Source organism: Macaca thibetana, chromosome 2 (genome assembly GCF_024542745.1).
Source record: "Macaca thibetana thibetana isolate TM-01 chromosome 2, ASM2454274v1, whole genome shotgun sequence".
Lineage (NCBI taxonomy): Eukaryota > Metazoa > Chordata > Mammalia > Primates > Cercopithecidae > Macaca > Macaca thibetana.
This window is the reverse complement of record NC_065579.1, coordinates 103,116,343-103,140,206: the sequence shown is the minus strand read 5'-3', so window position 1 is coordinate 103,140,206 and position 23,864 is coordinate 103,116,343. Positions and strand designations below refer to the sequence as shown.

Below are 23,864 nucleotides of genomic sequence, written 5' to 3'. Positions count from 1 at the left end.
ATTCCACCTGGCAGCCAAGGTGGTCCTGACTCCACCAGGCCTTTGCTCTTGTTGTATGTTCAGATGGCTTTCCTCCAGATCTTCCCCTGGGCGGGTTCTGCTCAGACCTCGCGTCCAGCTTGAATGTCACTCCCGAAAGTGAGCCCTCTCTTGCCCTTCATCAGAGAAGAACCACACTGAGGTGCTCGTATGTTTCTGCTTCTCGCTGTGTCTCTGGTGCTAAGTGCCGGCCAAAAGGAGGCTCTTGGCATCAGCTGAAAGAATAATGTAAAGGTCTTCAGGACCAGGCGAGAGGCACTAATCGGTCCCCTTCATGGGTAGACCATTCATTACCTAATTCCCCGGATTCCCGCCATGAGCCGGCATTAGGAACCGTCCACTGTCTCGACCCCCCGACAGCCTGAGGGGCGTGTCACCTAGTGGCGCAAGCGCACTGAGGGCCGATGCTACGCGGGGACGCGCACGCCCGCGGTCGCGTGCGTCACAACCAGGACGCCTGCCCCGCCGGTCCAGCTCGCCTCCCCGTCGGTCCCCGCGGCGGCGGCGGCTGCCCAGTGACAGCGGCGGCGGTGCCAGGCCGGCCGTGGTAGCGTAGGGTTGCGCGGCCTGGAATCTCAGAGCCGGCCAAAGAGCGGCGCGACGTGAGGAAGGCCGAGCCGGGGCTGCGCGGGAAGAGACCTCGCGGGCGCGGAGCGAAAGGCCGGCGTGAGTGAGCGCGGAGACAGTGGCCGCCGGCGGCCCAACCCGTCTATCCCCTCGGCCGCCGCCGGCATGAGCCACATCCAGATCCCGCCGGGGCTCACGGAGCTGCTGCAGGGCTACACGGTGGAGGTGCTGCGACAGCAGCCGCCTGACCTCGTCGAATTCGCTGTGGACTACTTTACCCGCCTGCGCGAGGCCCGCGCCCCAGCTTCAGTCCTGCCGGCCGCCACCCCACGCCAGAGCCCGGGCCACCCCCCGCCAGAACCTGGCCCGGACCGTGTCGCCGACGCCAAAGGGGACAGCGAGTCGGAGGAGGACGAGGACTTGGAAGGTAGGCTGTGGGCGGGGCCCTGGGGAGTGGTGCAGGAGGTCTCGAGGGGTGGCAGGGAGCCGAGTGTCGCGCCGGGGCCAAGCCGACCGCAGGCTGGGATTGAGAGCTCTGTAGCCGGGTTTCTAGCGTTTTCCTGAGACACCGCCGTGAGCCCGCGTGCGCCACTTCCAAATTGAGCTCCGCGGTCCTGCGAGCCCTAGAGCGCACCCAGTGATTTGTCAGATTCAGCCTTGAAGGAAACTTGCGCGCTGTCGGCCCTGCCAGAGAGAGGATCCCTCACCTTTGCTTGAGATCCTTCACCAGGTTTGACTCCGAAGACAAGAGCGTTCACATCCAGTGACTCGTGTTTAATTGAAAGGACAGTAAGTTTGTTTGGAAATAATAATTTTTTTTGAAAAGTTACTGTGAAAACTTTTAAGCATAGACAGAAGAGGAAAGGTGAGATGAATCCCTATATGCCATCACCTACATTTAACAGTTGTATTTGTCACAAAGTTTCATCCATACCCTTTTTTCTTCGCCGAAGTGTATTAAAGCAAATCTCTCAGGTCATTTCACCTCTGCTTGCTTGAGTTTGTATTTCTTCAAACGTGGTCCCTCGGAATATTCCTATTTTTAAAAATTTGGCCAAAACGATTGAATCAAATTTGGTGAGAGTAAGTAATTATCTTGCCGGCTGTGGCAGTGGGTCCCTATAGTCCCAGCTACTCTGGAGGCTGAGGAGGAAATATCGCGTGAGTCCAAGAGTTCGAGACCAGCCTGGGCAAAATAGACACCCTATGTCATTTTTAAAAAGGAAAAACCCGGCCGGGCGTGGTGGGTCACGCCTGTCATCCCAGCACTTTGGGAGGCCGAAGCGGGTGGATCACCTGAGGTCAGGAGTTCGAGACCAGCCTGGCCAACATGGCGAAACCCCGTCTCTACTAAAAATACAAAAATTAGCCGGGCGTTGTCGTGGGCGCCTGTAGTCCCACCTACTTGGGAGGCTGAGGTGGGGAGAATCGCTTGCACCTGGGAGGCGGAGGTTGCAGTGAGCCAAGATCATGCCACTGTACTCCATCCTGGGCCGCAAAGCCAACTCCGTCTCAAAAAAAAAGAAAAAGGAAAAACCCAATAGTTATCTTCTTGTTTAGTGGGTGGGTTGTAGCTTTAAAGGAAAGGATCCCAGCAGAGACTGAGATCAGGAGAGCAGCTTCACTGGCTCTGCCTGCTGTATCGAGATTTATCATTTAGTAATAGTCAGTAAATCTTCTCCAAGAGTATGCAATAAGGACCGAGCAGAAAACAAGTTAGAGACTGTCCCTCCCTCACTGATTTGGTGATCCAAGATCATCACACCTTTTTTTTTTTTTTTTTAAAGTCAGGATCTCGCTCTGTCACCCAGGCTGGGGTGTAGTGGCACAATCAGGGCTCCCTGCAACCCCGACCTCCCAAGCTCAATGTATCCTCCCACCTGGGCCTCTCAAGTAGCTGGGATTACCTGGTGTGCCACCATGCCTGACTAATTTTGAGTTTTTATAGAGACGGGTCTCCCTGTGTTGCCCAGGCTGGTCTTGAACTCTTGCCCTCAAGTAATCCTCCTGCCTTGGCCTCCCAAAGTGCTGGGATTACAGGCATGAGCTACTGCTCCTGGCCAAAATAACACTTTCTACATCTGATCTAAGCAAGAGTGGTAAGAAGCAATTACAATTTCCTTGGTTGCTTCAACATATGCTTTGTCAATTTAACAGTAGAATTAGCCTACTTTTGAACAACTAAAATTGAACAAAACCATTTGAGAGGCCAAGTTAGGATCTTAGTGTTATTAGATCAGACACACACACAACTAGTCTGAGTTGTATCTGGTCTGGCCCAGTATTCAAGTCACAGCTGGCAAGGAGTTAATTAACAGTCATTGCTGTGGGAGGTTACAAGCTTCAGTGCACTGGACAATCTCCCTAAGTGTATTCATGCTAAAAGAGTAACAAGGGCTCTTCTGGGTTTCCGTTGATTTATTGCACATTACATCATGGGTTTTAGGGAAATTAGAAATTATTTTCTAAACTCTGCCACAGGTTTGCTTTGTGGTCTTGGACAAGTTGTCAAACATGTTTGGTCTCAGATTTTCTTATCTTTAAAATGAGGACAGTGACAACAATCTACCAGGGACAAATGTTTTTTTAAAAGCTTTATTTCAAGTTTGTTTCACTGTCATCTCTGTAAATCACAAAGCAGTAATCTGCTTTGAGACAATTTTTATTTATACAACACTTTAGGATTTTAGAAATTAGCCTCAGATAAGTAAAAGTTTACAAGTTTTTGTATTATATCTTCATTCTTTGTCATCTTTGATATCTTTTTCAAAATTGAGTTGACCTAAAATCTACTCTTTTATTGGTATTTAAGTATTTTTGGTGTCTCAAGTGGCTGCGCTACATAATTATAGAAATTACTACAAGGTGGGCCAGGCGCGGTGGCTCAAGCCTGTAATCCCAGCACTTTGGGAGGCCGAGACGGGAGGATCACGAGGTCAGGAGATCGAGACCATCCTGGCTAACACTGTGAAACCCCGTCTCTACTAAAAAAAAATGCAAAAAACTAGCCGGGCGAGGTGGTGGGTGCCTGTAGTCCCAGCTACTCGGGAGGCTGAGGCCGGAGAATGGCGTAAACCCGGGAGGCGGAGCTTGCAGTGAGCTGAGATCCGGCCACTGCACTCCAGCTGGGCGACAGAGCGAGAATCTGTCTCAAAAAAATAAAAATAAAAAAAATTACTACAAGGTGGATTTCTATTTACAAATAATAGATGAAAAACACATTGCATACAATGAGATACTTCATACCTGTTAGGATGGCTGATACTAAAAACAGAAAATAGCCAAGATGTGGAGAAGTTGGAACCCTTGTGCATTTCTCATGGGAATGTAAAATGGTCCAGCTGCTGTGGAAAACAATTTGGTGGTTCCTCAAAAAGTAGTTAAAGATAAAATTATTGTAGGTAGAGTAATTTCACTCCTAGGTATATAACCAAAATATCTTTTTTTTTTTTTTTTTTTTGAGACAGAGTCTTGTTCTGTCGTCCAGGCTGGAGTGCAATGGTGGGATCTCGGTTCACTGCAACCTCTGCCTCCTGGTTCAAGCAGTTCTCCCACCTCAGCCTTCCGAGTATCTCGGATTACAGGCATGCGCCACCACACTTGGGTAATTTTTTGTATTTTTAGTAGAGACGGTGTTTCACCATATTGGCCAGGCTGGTCTCAAACTCCTGACCTTGTGATATGCCCGCCTTGGCCTCCCAAAGTGCTGGGATTACAGGTGTGAGCCACCACGTCCGGCCTACCCAAAATAATTTTAAGCAGGGAGTTAAACAGATAGTTATACTCCAGTGCTCATTGCAGCATTATTTACAGTAGTCAAAAGGTGAAAACATGGCACACGCCAGTAATCCCAGCACTTTGCGGGGCTGAGGCGGGCGGATCACCTGAGGTCAGGAGTTTGAGACCAGCCTGTCCTACCTGGTAAAACCCCATCTCTACTAAATACAAAAAAAAAAAAAAAACAGCTGGGTGTGGTGGCAGGTGCCTGTAATCCCAGCTACTCGGGAGGCTGAGGCAGGAGAATCGTTTGAACCCAGGAGGTGGAGGTTTCAGTGAGCCAAGATCGCACCATTGCACTCCAGCCTGGGCAACAAGAGTGAAACTCTGTCTTAAAAAAAAAAAGGTGAAAACAAACTAGGTATCCATCAATAAATGAATGGATAAACAAAATATGGTATATACATACGTAAGATGGAGTGTTGCTTTGTCTTCCAGGCTGGAGTGCAGTGGTGCGATCCTGCTCACTACAACCTCCACCTCCTGGGTTCAAGCAGTTCCCTTGCCTCAGCCTCTGGAGTAGCTGGGATTACAGGCGTGTGCCACCATGCCCGGGTAGTTTTTGTATTTTTAGTAGAGACGGGGTTTCACCATGTTAGCCAGGCTGATCTCAAACTCCCGACCTCAGGTGATCCGTCTGTCCCGCCTCAGCTTTCCAAAGTGCTGGGATTACAAGCGTGAGCCACTGTACCTGACCATCCTTAAGAAGGAATGAAATTCTTATTCATGCTACAACATTGAAAATATTATCCTAAATGAAATGAGCCAGATATAAAAGGAAAAATATTGTATGATTCCACTTACAGAAGGTAACCTTAATAGCTAAATTCACAGGGATGGAAAGTAGAAGAGAGCTAACCAGGGACTTGGGGGAAGGTGTAATAGGGTGTTATTGTTTAACAGGTGCAGAGTTTCAGTTTGGGATGATGAAAAAGTTCTGAAGTTGGATAATGGTGATGGTTGCACAATGTATGTACTTAATGACACTGAATTGTACACTTAAAATGGTGAAATGGCACATTTTATGTTATGTATATCTTACCACAATTTAAAAAGGAAGGAAAAATGAATTGTATACCCAATGGCATTAGAATAACTCTACACTACTGAAATTAGAAATAGGATATGTTTCAACACCAGAGCCAATAAAAAAAGGAAAGAACAAGAAGTATCATATGTAATGTTATAACTGTATATAGCAAGGAAGCTTTGCTTAGTGAGGTCCTTGTGACTAACCACCAATTCAGTTTATAAAATTGTATCCTATTGGAGTCAAAAAACTTACTAGCTGTTATTTTAATAACAGCTTTATATATCAAACAGGACATAACTTCAAAGTATAAAGTGTTATAATGAGTATTTAATGTTGAGAAATACTTGAAGAGTATAAACTTATTAATAAGTTACTCTAGCTGCATATAAACAATAAATTGACATTCAGAATTGTTTCATTTCTGTAATTACCATAAAGCATTTATACTTGCGGGTCTCTTAGCATTTTTTTTTTTTTTTGTAACAGCTTTATGGAGATATACTTCACATACAAATCAACTATTTAAAGTGTGTAATTGGTTTTTCATATCTGTGCACAGCCATCATCATCATTTTTTTTTTTTTTTTTTTTTTTTTTTGAGACGGAGTCTCGCTTTTGTCGCCCAGGCTGGAGTGCAGTGGCCCGATCTCGGCTCACTGCAAGCTCCGCCTCCCGGGTTCACGCCATTCTCCTGCCTCAGCCTCCGAGTAGCTGGGACTACAGGCGCCCGCCACCTCGCCCGGCTAATTTTTTGTTTTTTTTTTTAGTAGAGACGGGGTTTCACCGTGTTAGCCAGGATGGTCTCGATCTCCCGACCTCGTGATCCACCCGCCTCGGCCTCCCAAAATGCTGGGATTACAGGCGTGAGCCACCGCGCCTGGCCCCTTTTTTTTTTTTTTGAGACGGAATTTTTCTCTTGTTGTCCAGGCTGGAATACAATGATGCGATCTCAGCTCACTGCAACCTCTGCCTCCCGGGTCGAAGCCATTCTCCTGCCTCACCCTCCTGAGTAACCAGGATTAGAGGCACGTGCCACCACGCTCAGCTAATTTTTGTATTTTTAGTAGAGATGGAGTTTCACCATGTTGGCCAGGCTGGTCTTAAACTCCTGATCTCAGGTGATCAGTGTGCCTTGGCCTCCCAAAGTGTTGGGATTACAGGCATGAGCCACTGCACTTAGCCAACCATAACCATTTTTTTTTTTTCCGAGATGGAGTCTTGCTTTGTTACCCAGGCTGGAGTGCAGTGGTGCGATCTCCGCTCACTGCAAGCTCCGCCTCCCGGGTTCACACCATCCTCCTGCCTCAGCCTCCCGAGTAGCTGGGACTACAGGCACCCGCCACCATGCCCGGCTAATTTTTTGTATTTTTTTTAGTAGAGACGGGGTTTCACCGTGTCAGGCAGGATGGTCTTGATCTCCTGACCTTGTAATCTGCCTGCCTCAGCCTCCCAAAGTGCTGGGATTACAGACGTGAGCTGTCACGTCCAGCCCCATAACAATTTTTAGAACATTTTTTGTCACTCCAAAAAAAGTCCCATACACTGTTTTTTGTTTTTTGTTTTTTTTTTTTTTTTTTTTTTTTGAGACGGAGTCTCGCTGTGTCGCCCAGGCTGGAGTGCAGTGGCCGGATCTCATCTCACTGCAAGCTCTGCCTCCCGGGTTTTTACGCCATTCTCCTGCCTCAGCCTCCCGAGTAGCCGGGACTACAGGCGCCCGCCACCTCGCCTGGCTAGTTTTTTGTATTTTTTAGTAGAGACGGGGTTTCACCGTGTTAGCCAGGATGGTCTCGAACTCCTGACCTCGTGATCCGCCCGTCTCGGCCTCCCAAAGTGCTGGGATTACAGGCTTGAGCCACCGCGCCCGGCCCATGTTTTTTTTTTTTTTTTTTTAAGATGGAGTCTTTCTCCATTGCCGAGGCTGGAGTGCAGTGGTGAGATCTCAGCTCACTACAACCTCTGCCTTCTGGGTTCAAGCAATTCTTGTGCCTCAGTCTCCTGAGTAGCTGGGATTACAGGCATGTGCCACTGTGCCCAGCTAATTTTTGTATTTTTAGTAGACGGAGTTTCACCATGTTGGCCAGGCTGGTCTCGAACTCCCAACCTCAGGTGATCTGTCCTCTATGGCCTCCCAAAGTGCTGGGATTACAGGTGTGAGCCACCTCCCGGCCCCCATACACTTTAGTCATCACCTTACCAACACCCTCATTCTCCTCATCCCTCGGCAACCTCTAATCTACTTTTGTCTCTACCATTTGCCTATCCTGGGTATTTCATATAAAAGGAATCATATAATACGTGTTGTTGTTGTTGTTGTTGTTTGAGCGGAGTCTTGCTCTGTCGCCCGGGCTGGAGTGCAGTGGCAGGATCTCGGCTCACTGTAGGCTCCACCTCCTGGGTTCATGCCATTCTCCTGCCTCAGCCTCCTGAGTAGTTGGGACTACAGGCGCCCGCCACCATGCCCAGCTAATTTTTTGTATTTTTAGTAGAGATGGGGTTTCACTGTGTTAGCCGGGAAGGTCTCGATCTCCTGACCTCGTGATCTGCCCACCTTGGCCTCCCAAAGTGCTGGGATTACAGGCATGAACCACCGTGCCCGGCCAATATGTGGTCTTTTGCCGTTGACACTTAGCATAATGTTCTCAAGGTTCATCCATGTTGTAAGCATGTACCAGTACTTCTGTGTTTTTTTTTTTTCCCTTTTTCCACTTGTTCTAAATAAACTTCATTTCTTTTTATTGCTAAATACTATTCTGTTGTCTGGAAATACCATTCATTTCTGGATATATCATTTATCCATTCATGTGTTGATGGACATATAGATTGTTCCCACTCTTTGACTATTGTGAATAATGCTGCTACGAATATTTGTGTGTACACGTTCTGTGTGGACCTCTTTTCATTTCTCATAGGAGTAGAATTGCTGGGCCATATGATAGCTCTATTTAACCTTTTGAGGAATTGCTAGCCTGTTTTCCAAAGTGGCTGAACCATTTTACACTCCAACCAGCAGTGTTTTGAGGGTTCTAATTCCTCTACATCCTTGTCTGAACGTATCTGTCTTCTAAAATTATTATAGCCAAACTAGTGGGTGTGAAGTGGTACCTCATTGTGGTTTTGATTTGCATTTCTCTAATGACTAATGATGTTGAGTGGGCATCTTTCCATGTATTTGTCATTTGCATTTCTTCTTTTTATTTTTTAAGATAGGGTGTCACTCTGTTGCCCAGGTCAGAGTGTATTAGCACAATCATAGGTCACTACAGTCTTGAACTCCTGGGCTCACGCCACCATACCTGGGCTCCTGGACTCATGCGCCACCTTACCTGGCTAATTTTTTTTTTCATAGCTGGCTAATTTTTATTATTATTATTATTTTTGAGATAGGGTCTCTGTCACCCTGGCTGGAGTATAGTGGTACAATCACAGCTCACTGCAGCCTCACCCTTGCAGGCTCAAGCAATCCTCTCACCTTAGCCTCCCAAGTAGCTGGGACTACAGGCAGAAACCTGTAATACCCTGGCTAATTTTTGTATATTTTGTAGAGATGGGGTTTCACTATGTTGCCCAGACTGGTCTTGAACTCTTGACCTCAGGTGATCCGCCTGCCTTGTCTCTGAAAGTGCTGGGATTACAGATGTGAGCCACTGTGCCTGGCCTCTGGCTAACTAAACATATATATATATATTTGTTTGTTTGTTTGTTTGTTTGTTTTTGGTAGAGATTGGGTCTCATTATGTTGCCAGGGCTGGTCATAAACTCCTGGCTTCAAGTGATCCTTCTGCCTTGGCCTCCCAAAGTGCTGGGATTATAGGCATGAGCCATTGTGTCCAGCCTTTTCACTTTTTTGATGTCCTTTGAAGCACAAATGTTTTTAATTCTGATGAAATTCGATGTGTTGTTTTTCTTTTCTTGTTTGTGCTTGAGGTGTCGTATTTAAGAAAGCATTGCCAAATCCAAGGTCATGAAAATTTACCCCTGTATTTTCTTCTAGAAGTTTATAGTTTTATCTTTTACACTTAAGTCTTTGGTACATTTTGAGTTTTTTATATATATATATATTTAAAAAACTTTATTCTTTTTTTTTTTTTTTTTTTTTTTTTTGAGATGGAGTCTCACACTGTCGCCCAGGCTGGAGTGCGCAATAGCACAATCTTGGCTCACTGCAACCTCTGCCTCCTGGGTTCAGGTGATTCTTCTGCGTCAGTCTCCCGAGTAGCTGGCATTATAGGCACCTGCCACCATGCCCGGCTAATTTTTTGTATTTTTGGTAGAGATGGAGTTTCACTATGTTGATCAGTCTGGTCTTGAACTCCTGACCTCGTGATCCACCCACCTTGGCCTCTCAGAGTGCTGGGTTTACAAGCGTGAGCCACTGTGCCTGGCTGAGTACTTTATTCTTTTGCATGTAAATATCCAGTTGTTCCAGCACTGTTTGTTGAAAAGACTGTTCTTTTCTCACTTAATTGTCTTGGTACTCTTGTTGAAAATTGATTGTTATGCATGGACTCAGTAACATGGGGGAAAAAAAAGAAAATGGATTGACTGTAAATGTGTCTGTTTCTAGACTCAGTTCTATTCTATTGATGTATATGTCTGACCACATGCTAATATTACATTGTCTTGATTACTGTAGATAACTCTGTAGTAGGTTTGGAATCAGGAAGTATGAATTTTCCAAGTTCGTTCTTTATTAGAATTGTTTTGGCTATTTTGGGTCCCTGGAATTTTTTTTTTTTTTTTTTTTCTAGACTGAGTCTTGCTCTGTCACTCAGGCTGCGGTGAGGTGACACGATTGGCTCACTGCAGCCTCCGCCTCCGGGGTTCAGTAATTCTCCTGCCTCAGCCTCTAGGCATATGAACTACCACACTCATATGCCGACCTCATGATCTGCCCGCCTCGGCCTCCCAAAGTGCTGAGATTAAAGGCATGAGCCACCACAACCGGCCACACTTGGCCATTTTTTTTTAGTAGAGATGGGGTTTTGCCATGTTGGCTGAGTTGGTCTCGAATAGGGGATATGTTTTGCTCATTAAGGATCTTTTTATAGTGGTTCTTGGTGCACTGCCTATGAATTAGCCCTGATCCTCAAGGAGCTGCTTAAAAAATAAAAAAATCGTTTTGTAAAAATTTTAGATGATGTACTTTTAGGAATCATTATAGGTGTTGGGACAGCTGTTTTGTGTCTCTTAAAGCGTGTGTCTTGCTAGGACTGTTCTTGTATATTGTATACTCACTAAGTTTTTCTTGTGTAATTTTTCCTATTTGGAGTAAAATTTAGTACATGTTTCTTTGGAATTAAAAGAAAAAATATGCATGTTCAGAGGCTGGTAACTAAAACTTTTAGCTTATTTATTTTGCACTTGAGGTGCCATTTAATGAATTTTAGATCTGAAAACAAATGGCTTTTTTCTCGGTCCAAGCCCAGATAGCTGCCTGAAAATTTGTCAGCAGTTTTTTGTTTTTGTTGTTTTTTTTTTTTTTTTTGAGACGGAGTCTCGCTCTGTCGCCCAGGCTGGAGTGCAGTGGCCGGATCTCAGCTCACTGCAAGCTCCGCCTCCCGGGTTTACGCCATTCTCCTGCCTCAGCCTCCCAAGTACCTGGGACTACAGGCGCCCGCCACCTCGCCTGGCTAGTTTTTTGTATTTTTTAGTAGAGACGGGGTTTCACAGTGTTAGCCAGGATGGTCTCGATCTCCTGACCTCATGATCAGCCCGTCTCGGCCTCCCAAAGTGCTGGGATTACAGGCTTGAGCCACCACGCCCAGCCGTTTTTGTTGTTTTTTTTGAGATGGAGTTTCACTCTTGTTGCCCAGGCTGGAGTGCAATGGCACGATCTCAGCTCACTGCAACCTCCGCCTCCCAGGTTCAAGCAATTCTTCTGCCTCAGCCTCCTGAGTAACTGGGATTATAGGCGCTTGCCACCACACCCGGCTAGTTTTTGTATTTTTTACTAGAGAATTTCACCATATTGGCTAGGCTGGTCTCGAACTCCTGACCTTAGGTGACCCACCTGCCTTGGCCTCCCAAAGTGTTGGAATTACAGGCGTGAGCCACTGTACCTGGCCTAATTTGTCAGCAGTTTTAAGATGTGATGATCAGAAGATACTGTGTGCGAAGACAGTTACTAACGATGTAGAAATTTGGATAAAGATTTTTTGGAGGCTGGGTGTGGTAAGGCTCACACCTGTAATTCCAGCACTTTGGGAGACCAAGACAGGTGGATCACATGAGGTCAGGAGTTCGAGACCAGCCTGGCCAGTATGGTGAAACCCCATCTCTACTAAAAATGCAAAAATTAGCCAGGTGTGGTGGTGCACACCTGTAATCCCAGGTACTTGGGAGGCTGAGGCATGAGAATTTCTTGAACCCGGGAGGCAGAGGTTGCAGTGAGCCAAGATTGAGCCACTGCACTCCAGCCTGGGCAACACAGTGAGACTCTGTCTCAAAAAAAAAAGAAAAAATATTTTTTGGAGGCTGAGGTGGGAGGATCGCTTGAGGCCAGGAGCCCAGGACCAGCCTGGGCAACATAGCAAGACCCCATCTCTACAAAAAATATAATAGCCAGATGTGGTGATGCACGCCTGTTGTTGTAGCTACTAGAGAGGCTGAGGTGGGAAGATAACTTGAGCCCAGGAAGTCAATGCTACAGTGAGCCATGATCATGCCATTGCATTCTAGCCTGGATAAGAGCAAGACTCTGCCTCTAAAAAAAAAAAAAAAAAAAATTTTGGATAAACCAGTGGCTAGAGAGTTATTGTTCAGTTTGAAATGTTATACAGTCTTGCACTGCATAATGATGTTTTGATTAATGAGGGATTACATTATAAAATGGTAATCCCCTAAGAGTATAATAGAGCTAAAAAATTCCTATCTCTTAGTGACATTATGATGTTGTGTTACAACACATTACATGTTTGTGGTGATGCTGGTGTAAACAAACCTACCCTGCTGTCAGTTGTATAAAAGTATAGTGCATATAATTATGTATAGTACATCCCGGGTCCCCACCCCCTGGGCCATGGACCGGTATTGGTCTGTGGCCTGCTAGGAACTGGGCCGCACAGCAGGAGGTGAGCAGCGGGCAAGCAAGTGAAGCTTCATCTGTATTTATAGCTACTTCCCTTGCTTGCATTACTGCCTGAGCTCCATCTCCTGTCAGATCAGTGGTGCATTAGATTCTCATAGGAACGCGAACCCTGTTGTGAACTGCACATGCCAGGGATTGGTGGTGCGCTCCTTATGAGAACCAAATGCCTGATCTGTCACTGTGTTCCATCACTCCCAGATGGAACTGTCTAGTTGAAAGAAAACAAGCTCACGGCTCCCACTGATTCTACATTATGGTGAGTTGTATAATCATTTCATTATATATTACAATGTAATAATAATAGAAATGCACAATAAATGTAATGTACTTGAATCATCCTGAAACCATCCCCCAACCCTTCTCCAATTTTCATGGAAAAATTGTCTTCCATGAAACCAGTCCCTGGTGCCAAAAAGGTTGGAGAGTGCTGTAGGACGTGATCTTGATAATGATAATAACTATGTTATTGGTTTATGTATTTAGTTATACTGTACTTTTAATAATTGTTTAAGAGTGTATACCTTCTACTTATTAAAAAAAGTTAATTGTAAAACAGCCTCAGGCAGGTCCTTCAAATGGTATTCCAAAAGAATGCATTGTAATTAAAGGAGATGACAGCTCACAGCTCCATGTGTGTTTTTGCCCCTAAAGACCTTCCAGTGGTACAAGATGTGGAGGTGGAAGACAGTGATATTGATAATCCAGACCCTACGTAGGTCTAGGCGGTCCTGATTCTATGTAGGACTAGTCTAATGTATGCGTTTGTGTCTTAGCTTATTTATTTATTTTTTGAGACGGAGTTTCACTCTTGTCGCCCAGGCTGGAGTGCAATAGCGCAATCTTGGCTCACTGCAACCTCTACCTCGCAGGTTCGAGTGATTCCCTTGCTTCAGCCTCTCGAGTAGTTGGGATTACAGGTGTGTGCCATCATGCCCGACTAATTTGTTCTTTGTATTTTTAGTAGAGACGGGGTTTCTCCATGTGAGCTAGGCTGGTTTCGAACTCCTGACCTCAGGTGATCCACCTGCCTCAACTTTCCAAAATGTTGGGATTACAGATGTGAGCCACCGTGCCCAGTTTGTGTCTTAGTTTTTAACAAAAATGTTTAGTGTGTGTGTGTGTGTGTGTGTGTATATATATATATATATTTTTTTTTTAAATTTATTTTTGAGATGGAGTCTTGCTCTGTTGCCCAGGCTGGAGTACAGTGGCGCGATCTCGGCTCACTGCAACATCTGCCTCCCAGGTTCAAGCTATTCTCCTGCCCCAGCCTCCTAAGTAGCTGGGACTATAGGTTCGTGCCACCATGCACAACGAATTTTTGTATTTTTAGTAGAGACGGGGTTTTGCCATGTTGACCAGGCTGGCCTTGAACTCCTGACCTTAGGCGGTCTGCCCACCTGGGCCTCCCAAAGTGCTGGGATTACAGGCGTGAACCACTGCACCCAGCCTTCATTTTCATTTGTTTCTGTTTTAATAGAGTGGAGATTTTGCTATGTTGCCCAGGCTGGTCTCAAACTCTTGGGCTCAAGTGATCTGCCTGCCTCACTTGAACTGGGTGCAATGGCTCACACCTGTAATCCCAGCACTTTGGAAGGCCAAGGTGGGTAGATCATTTGTGGTCAGGAGTTTGAGACCAGCTTGGCCAACATGGTGAAACCCCGTCTCTACCAAAAATTAAAAAAATTAGCCGGGTATGGTGATATGTGCGTGTAGTCCCAGCTACTTGGGAGGCTGAAGCAGGAGAATTGCTTGAACCTGGGAAGCGGAGGTTTCAGTGAGCTGAGATTGCACTACTGTACTCTGGCCTGGGCGATAGAGTGAGGCTCTGTCTCAAAACAAACAAAAAAAAAACAAGAAGAAAACAAAGTACTGGGATTATAGGCATGAACCACTGTATCCGGTTTTAAAAAAAGAAAAAAAGGCTTAAAGGATAGGAATGTAAATAAATTTTTCTTTCTTTTTTTTTTGGAGACAGGATCTCGCTCTGTTGCCCAGGTGCCATCAGAGCTCACTGCAACCTCAGCTTTTTGGGTTTAAGCAAGATCCTCTCACCTCAGCCTGGAGTAGCTAGGACCACAAGCACTGGCCACCACACTTGGCTAGTTTTTTTCTATTTTTTTGTAGAGATGAAGTGTCACCACGTTGCCTTGGCTGGTCTTGAACTTTCGGGCTCAAGCAATTCTTCTGCCTCGGCCTCCTAAAGTTCTTGGATTACAAGTGTGGGCCACTGTTCCCATCCAACAAAATATTTTTGTCTACCTGTACAGTGCCTTTGTGTATTAAGGTAAATGTTATTACAAAAGAGTCAAAAAGAAGAGCTGAGTGTCTGTAGTCCCAGCTACTCTGAGGCTGAAGCAAGAGAACTGCTTGAGCCAGGAGTTTGAGGCTGTTGTGGACCATGATCTCACCTGTTGGTAGCTGCTGCAGTCTAGCCTGTGCAACATAAGGAGACTTAATTTCTTTAAAAAAAGAAAAAAAAAAAGTTAGAAAAAAAATTAAAGTTAGGCCAGGTGCAGTGGCTCACACCTGTAATCCCAGCACTTTAGGAGGCAGAGGCGGGTGGATCGCCTGAGGTCAGGAGTTTGAGACCAGCCTGACCAACGTGTTGAAACCCTGTCTCTATTAAAGATACAAAAATTAACCAGGCGTGGTGGTGGGGATCTGTAATCCCAGCTACTCGGGAGGCTGAGGCAGGAGAATCACTTGAACCTGGGAGGTGGAGGTTGCAGTGAGCCAAGATCGCACCATGATTGCACTCAAGCCTGGGCGACAGAGCAAGACTCCATCTCAAAAAAAAAAAAAAAAAAAAAAGGCCGGGCGCGGTGGCTCAAGCCTGTAATCCCAGCACTTTGGGAGGCCGAGACGGGCGGATCACGAGGTCAGGAGATCGAGACCATCCTGGCTAACACGGTGAAACCCCGTCTCCACTAAAAAAAAAAAAACGAGCCGGGCGAGGTGGCGGGCGCCTGTAGTCCCAGCTGCTCGGGAGGCTGAGGCAGGAGAATGGCGTGAACCCGGGAGGCGGAGCTTGCAGTGAGCAGAGATCGCGCCACTGCACTCCAGCCTGGGCGATAGAGCGAGACTCCGTCCCAAAAAAAAAAAAAAAAAAAAAAAAATTGAAGGTTTATAAAGTAAAAGTTATATTAAGTTAAGGTTATAATTGAAGAAAAAACATTTTTTATAGATTGTATAGTCTAAGGATACAGTGTTTATAAAGTCTAAGTTAGTGTACAGTAATGTCCTAGACCTTCACACTCACTTACCACTCACTGACTTCACCCAAAATAGCTTCCAGTCCTGCAAGTGCCGTACACAAGTGTGAAATTACTTTTATATCATATTTTTACCATACATTTTCTATGTTTAGATATACAAATAGCCTAGGAGTAATGGGCTTGACCATATATTCTAGGTGTGTTGTAGGCTATACCATCTAGGTTTGTGTAAGTACACTCTGTGATGTTTGCAGAATGATGTAATTGCCTAATGAATTTCTCAGAATGAAGGGATACATGTGCTTTTGTTTTTTCGAGGCATCCAGTATTTTAAAAGTAAAATTTTAATTCAAAGAGTTTACTTCATGCTATCAGTAAACATACTTATGTTCTTTCTTATTCTGTTCTTTTTTTTTTTTTCATCAAACTCAGTGGTAAGAATTGTCATGTTGTTTTTTGGGGAAGATTATTGGAACTTTGTGTTTGGTGACTCCATGATTTTTGATAGGGCAGGTGATGTGTCTTGGCATTTCTAGATCAAGCATCCAACGCTGAACTAGTGGGTTGGTTTCTCAGCCCAAACAAAAAGAAGCCCTATGTTGGTGGTGGTACTCCAGGGCTTTTTTGTAGCCATCATCAGATAATTCTGGATATGGTTAACTTTAATGCACACCAAATTTAAAAAATGCTTAGTAGATGAGTGGTATCTGAAATCCTAACAATTTTCAACAAGACTGCTCTTACTTCAGAGTGGAGTTTAATGCCCCTTAAATGAGTGGGCATCAGTGGCCTTGCATATCTTTTTCTATGTTAATCTTTATTTTTGTAAGTTGACTAGAGAGGTTTTTTTTAATTACTTTTTTTTTTTTTTTTTTTAATTTACAACCCTATTCACCTAGAGTAGAGAGTTTTAAGTTTGTTTTTTGATGTATAATAAAGAATGTGACCAGCCTTTTTCCTGGGGTTCCTGGCATTGTATGTCTAAAACCTTTGGAATTTTCCAAGTGATAGAAATATCTTTCTTTGTTATTCGTGAGCCTTTTGGATCATACCTGAGTTTATGTTAATGAGATGATTCAGGATGGGGACTTGTCACCAGAAAGACCAACCATGTGATTAGAGGGCTGATGTTTTGAGGCAGTCTAATCTCTGGGGAGAAAAAGGGGGCTGGAGGTTGAGTTGAGTTATGTGGCCAATGATTCAATCATGTCTATATGAAACCCCAGTAAAAACTCTGAACACAAAATTGGTGGATCATCCTGGTAGGTAAATTCATTGATGGGCTGGGAGGGTGATTCCATGGGGAAAGGGGACAGAAGTTTGTGTTCAGGACCCTTACAGACCTTGCTGTGTATCTCTTCATTTCACTGGCCCAAATTTGTATCCTTTATAATAAAACTGTAATTGTTAAATACAGTGCTTTTCTGAGTTCTGTGAGTTCTAGTGAATGTTGAACCAGAGGGGTCATGGGAACCCCTGAAGTTTTTTGAGACAAGGGTCTTGCTCTGTCACCCAGGCTGGAGTGCGGTGGTGCGATCATAGCTCACTGCAGCCTTGACCTCCTGGGCTCAGGCAATCCTCCTACCTCAGCCTCCCTAGTAGCTAGAACCAGAGGTGCGTGGCACCACATCTGGCTAATTTTTAAAATTATTCATAGAGATGGGGGCCTCTCTATGTTGCCCAGGCTGGTCTCAAACTCCTGGGCTCCAGTGATCGTGCTGCCTTAGCCTCTCAGTGCTGGGAGTCACTGTGCCCTGCCGGAATCCCTGAATTTGTAATGAGTTGATTAGAAGTACAGGTGTCCTGGGATCCCCAAAGTATAACTACCATCTGAAGTAAGGGCAGTCTTGTTGGGCATCTTGCCTTTTAACTTCTAAAATCTGATGCTAACCACCTAGAGTTAGCATCAGAATTGTATGCAAGTATACCAGTTAGTGACAGAATAGTTTTATATTCCTATTATATATAATTCTACTGAAATTAGGCGCCAGATGTGAATTGATGACAAGACATATACCAGAAGGGGGATGTGGCCTTTGGTCCTTTCCAGCTTGGGTAATAGGAAATCATTCTTTCAGTCTATTTTTTAATTGAATTTAATTTTTTTCTTTTGAGACAGAATTTCTCTCTTGTCCAGTCTGGAGTGCAGTGGCGCAATCTTGGCTCACTGAAACCTTTGCCTCCCGGGTTTAAGCAATTCTTGTGCCTCAGCCTCCCAGGTAGCTGGGATTATAGGCACATGCCACCATGCCCAGCTAATAATTTATTTATTTATTTATTTTTTTTTTGAGTCGGAGTCTCGCTCTGTCGCCCAGGCTGGATTGCAGTGGCCGGATCTCAGCTCACTGCAAGCTCCACCTCCCAGGTTCACACCATTCTCCTGCCTCAGACTCCCGAGTAGCTGGGACTATAGGCGCCCGCCACCTCGCCCGCCTAGTTTTTTGTATTTTTTAGTAGAGACGGGGTTTCACCGTGTTAGCCAGGATGATCTCGATCTCCTGACCTCGTGATCCGCCCATCTCGGCCTCCCAAAGTGCTGGGATTACAGGCTTGAGCCACCGCGCCCGGCCAATAATTTATGTTTAGTGTCCATGCGTGCCACGGTCTGTACGCGACAGAAGGTAGCAGGAAAGTCTCCATCCTTACTCCTTAAGAGTTTTTAGTGTGATGCAGTAGACATGTGGATCGTGCCTGTGAATCGCCACGGCTCTTCAGCCTGAGCAACATAGCAAGACTGTTTCTTAGAAAAAGAAAATCAGGTCTGGCGCGGTGGCCTCATGCCTCTAATCCCACCACTTTGGGAGGCGAAGGTGGGCAGATTCCTAAGGTTGGGAGTTTGAGACCAGCCTGACCAACATGGAGAAACCCCATCTCTACTAAAAGTACAAAAATTAGTCGGATGTGGCAGTGTATGCCTGTAATCCCAGCTACTCGGTAGGCTAAGGCAGGAGAATTGCTTGAACCTGGGAGGCAGAGGTTGTGTGCACCATTGCACTCCAGCCTGGGCAACGAGTTGAAACTCCGTCTCAAAAAAAAAAAAAAAAAAGAAATCAGTGTAAATTCAATAATTTAACCATATTTTATATGTTTGAGTTCATTGCTTTTTTTTCCTTTTTCTTTTTTGAGATGGAATCTCACTCTGTCACCCAAGCTGGAGTGCAGTGGTGCGATCTCAGCTCACTGCAACCTCCGCCTCCTGGGTTCAAGTGATTCTCCTACCTCATCCTCCCAGGTAGCTGGGATTACAGGTATGCGCCATGACGCCTGGCTAATTTTTGTATTTTTAGTAGAGACAGGGTTTCCCATGTTGGCCAGGCTGGTTTCAAACTCCTGACCTCAAGTGATCCTCCCGCCTCGCCCTCCCAGAGTGTTGGGATTACATGGGCATAAGCCATTATGCTTGTCCTCATAGCCATTCTTATTCAACTTTTATTTTAGGTTCAGGAGGTACATGTGCAGGGTTTTTTTTTTTTTCTTTCTTTCTTATGATTTTGGAATGTACAGGTTTGTTACAGGTGTAAAGTTCATATCACCTGAGGTTTGGGATATGAATGATCTTATCACCCAAGTAGTGAACATGGTACCTGGATAGGTAATTTTTTCAACCCTTACCCTGCTCTTTTTTCTTTTTTCTTTTTTTTTTTTTTTTGAGACAGTCTCGCTCTATTACCCAGGCTGGAGTGCAGTGACATGAACTCACCTCACTGCAACCTCTGCCTCCTGGGCTCAAGCAATTCCCCTGAGTAGCTGGGATTATAGGCATATGCCACCATGCCCAGCTAATTTTTGTATATATATTTTTAGATGGAGTTCTGCTCTTGTCGTCCAGGCTGGAGTGCAATGGCATGATCTCAGCTCACTGCAATCTCCTCCTCCCAGGTTCAAGTGATTCTCCTGCCTCAACCTCCGAGTAGCTGGGATTACAGGCACCTGCCACCACGCCTGGCTAATTTTTGTATTTTTAATAGAGACATGGTTACTCCATGTTGGCCAGGCTGGTCTTGAACTCCTGCGCTCGAGTGATCCACCTGCCTTAGCTTCCCAAAGTGCTGGGATTATAGGCGTGAGCCACCATACCCAGCCCCGGTCCTTGTTCTTACTTGATGTTCATATTATCCTGTCATTTTGTAGTGGTAACCTCTTCAGATTTCCTCCTGATTTCCTTTTGCTATGGTCTTAGTAGACTTTCATAGTGTCCTTGATTTCTGGTAGAAGGTTTTTTCCCTATCTTTTTTTTTTTTTTTTTTTTTTTAAGAGACAGGGTATTTCTCTGTTGCCCAAGCTGGACTATAGTGGTGTGATCACGGCTCGCAGCAGCCCTGACCTCGCAGGTTCAAGCAATCCCCCCACCTCGGCCTCCCCAGTAGCTGGGACCACAGACATGCACCACCGTACCCAGCTAATTAAAAAAGTTTTTTTTGGTAGAGATGGAGTCTCCCTATTTGCCCAGGGTGGAAGATGTTCAAGTCTTGTTACATTTTTGGTTTTAGACTTGCGGTTAGAAAAAACTCTCCAACCGTGTTTTTCTTCTCCTCTCACAGTACCACAACAGTCATCAACATAGAAGACTTCTGTGACCAAATAAGTGTGTTTTTCCTCCACACACCACTCAGCAGACACCAGCTGGGTATTATCACGTTTATTTCTGACTGTCTTCCTGGAGACAGCAACAGATCTCACAGGTTGAGGGCTCAGCCCATAAGACAGCACCCCCTCCCCACCCCCTTCAGACACCAGTCCCAAGTATGATTTCTGAAAAAACTGCAGATTTTCTTGAGTTCTTATCTTTAGAATATACCTTATTAGGATTTCCAGTTAAAGTCGCTTGAAGGGTCAGGCACGGTGGCTTACACCTGTAATCCCAGCACTTCAGGAAGCTGAGGTGGTCGGATTGCTTTGAGCCCAGGAGTTCAAGACCAGCCTGGACAACATGGTGAGACCTTGTCTCTATGGTTAAAAAAAAAAAAAAGTCACTTAAAATAGTCCTTTGTGTGATTCTCTTTCCAATTCAGTATATAGTAAGTTTGCTTTATGCTTTAGGGATTGCTTTTTCTAATTTAATTTTATAATTGTTTAAAATATTTGTGATTCCAAAGCCAAATCTGTAAAATAAGGTATATTCAGAGAAAACTGGCTTTCTACCCTTGTAGCCTCCACTCAATTCTTTCCTTCCTCTATAGCAGTGGTTTTCAGCCTTGGGAGCTTTTAAACAATATTGATGCAGTGGCCCCACATCCAGTCAAGGCCATGATTGCACCACTGCACTCCAGCCTGGGCAACAGAATGAGACCTTGTCTCAAAGGGAAAAAAAAAAAAACCCAACATCCTGGGGCATCAGGAACATGTTTGACTTGGGATCTGCGTATTATTCTATGATTCAGATGTACTAACTGGCCTGATTTGTTATTTTCATTTGATTACTAGTCTGTAACATGTGTCTTGTGTTTTAATTACAGAATATGTGAAATTTTGTTCTTAGGAAAATGAGAATGACTTAATTTTGCTAATTTGCTTTTTCTTTTATTAGAGTATAATTTTTTTCTTTTGGCATCAGTTACTGCCGCCATTTTTTCCTTCTCTTTGCTCTAATCTAAGCATATAGATTCAATTCAGTAGATACTGTGAGTGCTAGCTGGTGTTCTATCAATTTGAAATGGTTCTGTGGCCATGGAAGTTTGGGGGATGCTTCTACAGGCTGGGGACACCTTAAACAGCTTTATAAAGGGGAGGAACATCATCATATTTATACCCCATGCAAGCTGTGTGAAGAACTGGTCTGAGGCAGGGCCAGGCTGGATGCTGGGAAACTCCATGTTGTTTTTTTTTGAGACAGAATCTCGCCCTGTCACCCAGGCTGGAGTACAGTGGTGCAATCTTGTCTCACTGCAACCTCTGCCTCCTGGGTTCAAGCAGTTCTCCTGCCCCAGCCTCCTGAGTAGCTGGGATTACAGGCATGCACCACCATGCCCAGCTATAGTAGAGATGGGGTTTCGCCATGTTGACCAGGCTGGTCTCGAACTGACATCAAGTGATCTGCCCGCCTTGGCCTCCCAAAGTGCTGGGATTACAGTCATGAGCCACTGCGCCTGGCCCTGTTTCCATTCTTTTTTTTTTTTTTTTTGAGACAGAGTCTCACTCTGTTGCCTAGGCTGAAGTGCAGTGGCACGATCTCGGCTCACTGCAAACTGCCTCCTGGGTTCACGCCATTCTCCTGCCTCAGCCTCCCGAGTAGCTGGGACTACAGGCGCCTGCCGCCGCACCCGGCTAATTTTTTGTATTTTTAGTACAGACGGGGTTTCACCATGGTCTTGATCTCCTGACCTCGTGATCTGCCTGCCTAGGCCTCCCCAAGTGCTGGGATTACAGGCATGAGCCACCGCGCCCGTCCCTTGTTTCCATTCTTAAAAGGGAGTTCTTGACTGTCTTTCAAGGGTATGGTAAAAATTAAAGATAATGTGTGCTAAATACCCAGTGTCTGGTGTGATAACTGTAATTGGTTGTGTAATCGTTTCTATTGATCATAGAACTCATATCTCTCAAAACCAGGGAACTTGCATATTTAAAAATTCTTGGGAAGTTAGATTATCAGTAAGAATTTTGATTGTAAAATACAGAATTGTGACAGGAAAAATAGCAATGGCTGGAAGGGAGTGGGGATGGGTAGGAGGAGGTATTTCCCTAGTTCTGGGAAAGCCTTGAAGCAAAGCTGGTCTTTACAGCAGAGAATGATCCTTTTAGGTCTAGATAGCTGGTGTTCCTAGAGTTGAAGTTTCTGCCCCTGTGTAAGTAGTGCTCTGTGTCATCTCTGACTTGACCCACAATCCCTACCACTCCTTGCTCTGATCTTGCTACAATCAGATCCTATACTTAGGGAGACGTTCTTTCTCTTTCTCTGAGGCATGGCTTATGCTGGACTAATCATTCCACCCTTGACCTACTGTTACAGCCTGTGTGTTTAGGAGTAAATGGGGGAGTAATTAAAATTGTGTGATTGGAGATGGTCATGGCATTGCCCCTGACATAAGGAGCCTGGAGGAACAGGAACTGTGAAGTTTATTGGTTCTATTCTGGACCTATTGAATTTCAAGTCCAACCCATGGAGTTGGAGTTCCAGCTGGCATTTAGCCAACATTGGGAATGTGGGTCTGGAGAGCGCAATGGTCATGAGTCAAGCTCACTTTTTCACATTTCTTTTCCTTTGCATATGCCTTCCCTTCTGCCTGGAATGCTGTCCTCCCCTTCTTGTTTCTCTGCTGAACTGCTACTTGTCTTTTATCAACCAGTTCAAGGGTTTCCTTTTCTGCACAGCAACAACCCTATGAGGTAGGTGCTGTTATTATCCTGGTTTTGTAGATGAGGAAAGTGAGGCGCAGAAGTTAAGTAACTTATTCAAGGTCACACTGCTAGTAAGTGAGGTGACTGGATTTGAACCCAAGCAGCCTGGCTCAGAATCTATGCTTATAAGTGCTTCATTCATACTGGTTTCTAGGTACTTGGTAAGGACTTACCATATGAATCAAGTGTTCATAGTAGTCATCTGTGTGCAAGAGAGTTAAGGAGGCAGGTTCTCTGTTTTAGGACAGTATTTCCAGTGAGACAAAAAGCAATCCCCAGATGTTTCCTAATGTGTTTCCTTTTCTCTGTTCCTGTTACCATTCAAGCTTTCTTCATTTTTTGTTAGGACTATTATAGTAGGCCCATTACTGGTCTTCCCACTGCATGTCTTATTCCATTGGTGATATTACTATTAGAATAGTCTTTCCAAAATGCATGTATGACCCTCTTATTCCCTTGTGGTAGATCTACTCCATTGGCTCCACAGTGCCTAAATCTGTTCCTGATCCAAACAAAAGAGTAAGCTATTCTGTATCCCCAGTTTGGAATATTCCAGAGAAGGATATGGCTTGGGTTGGGTCATATTCCCTTTTGGGAATAAGTTACCATGTATGTTCTATGCTTGTTCCAAGCAAGTTACCTTGCATGAGAACACTGATTTGCCCAGCTTGGATCAGGCACCCTCTCCTATGACCAAGTTGGAAGTGGCAGGCAGAGTGAGAAGTCTGTGAGAAAGCCACTCCTAAAGGATAACTCTGGTTATCTAGCTAGAAGGAGGTGGGGGTTTGGAGTAGTGTCACAGGAGGTA

At 45.0% G+C, this 23,864-nt stretch overlaps 1 protein-coding gene across 1 annotated transcript in view; it reads left to right on the top strand.

Moving 5' to 3' along the window:
- Positions 1–453: 453 nt before the first annotated feature.
- PRKAR2A (protein kinase cAMP-dependent type II regulatory subunit alpha) overlaps positions 454–23,864 on the top strand; it is a 103,700-nt gene continuing 80,289 nt past the window's right edge. Inside the window, exon 1 of the mRNA XM_050780944.1 lies at positions 454–1,033. Within this exon, the coding sequence (XP_050636901.1) occupies positions 772–1,033 (262 nt within the window). The 5' untranslated portion in view covers positions 454–771. The remainder of the gene's footprint in view (positions 1,034–23,864) is intronic.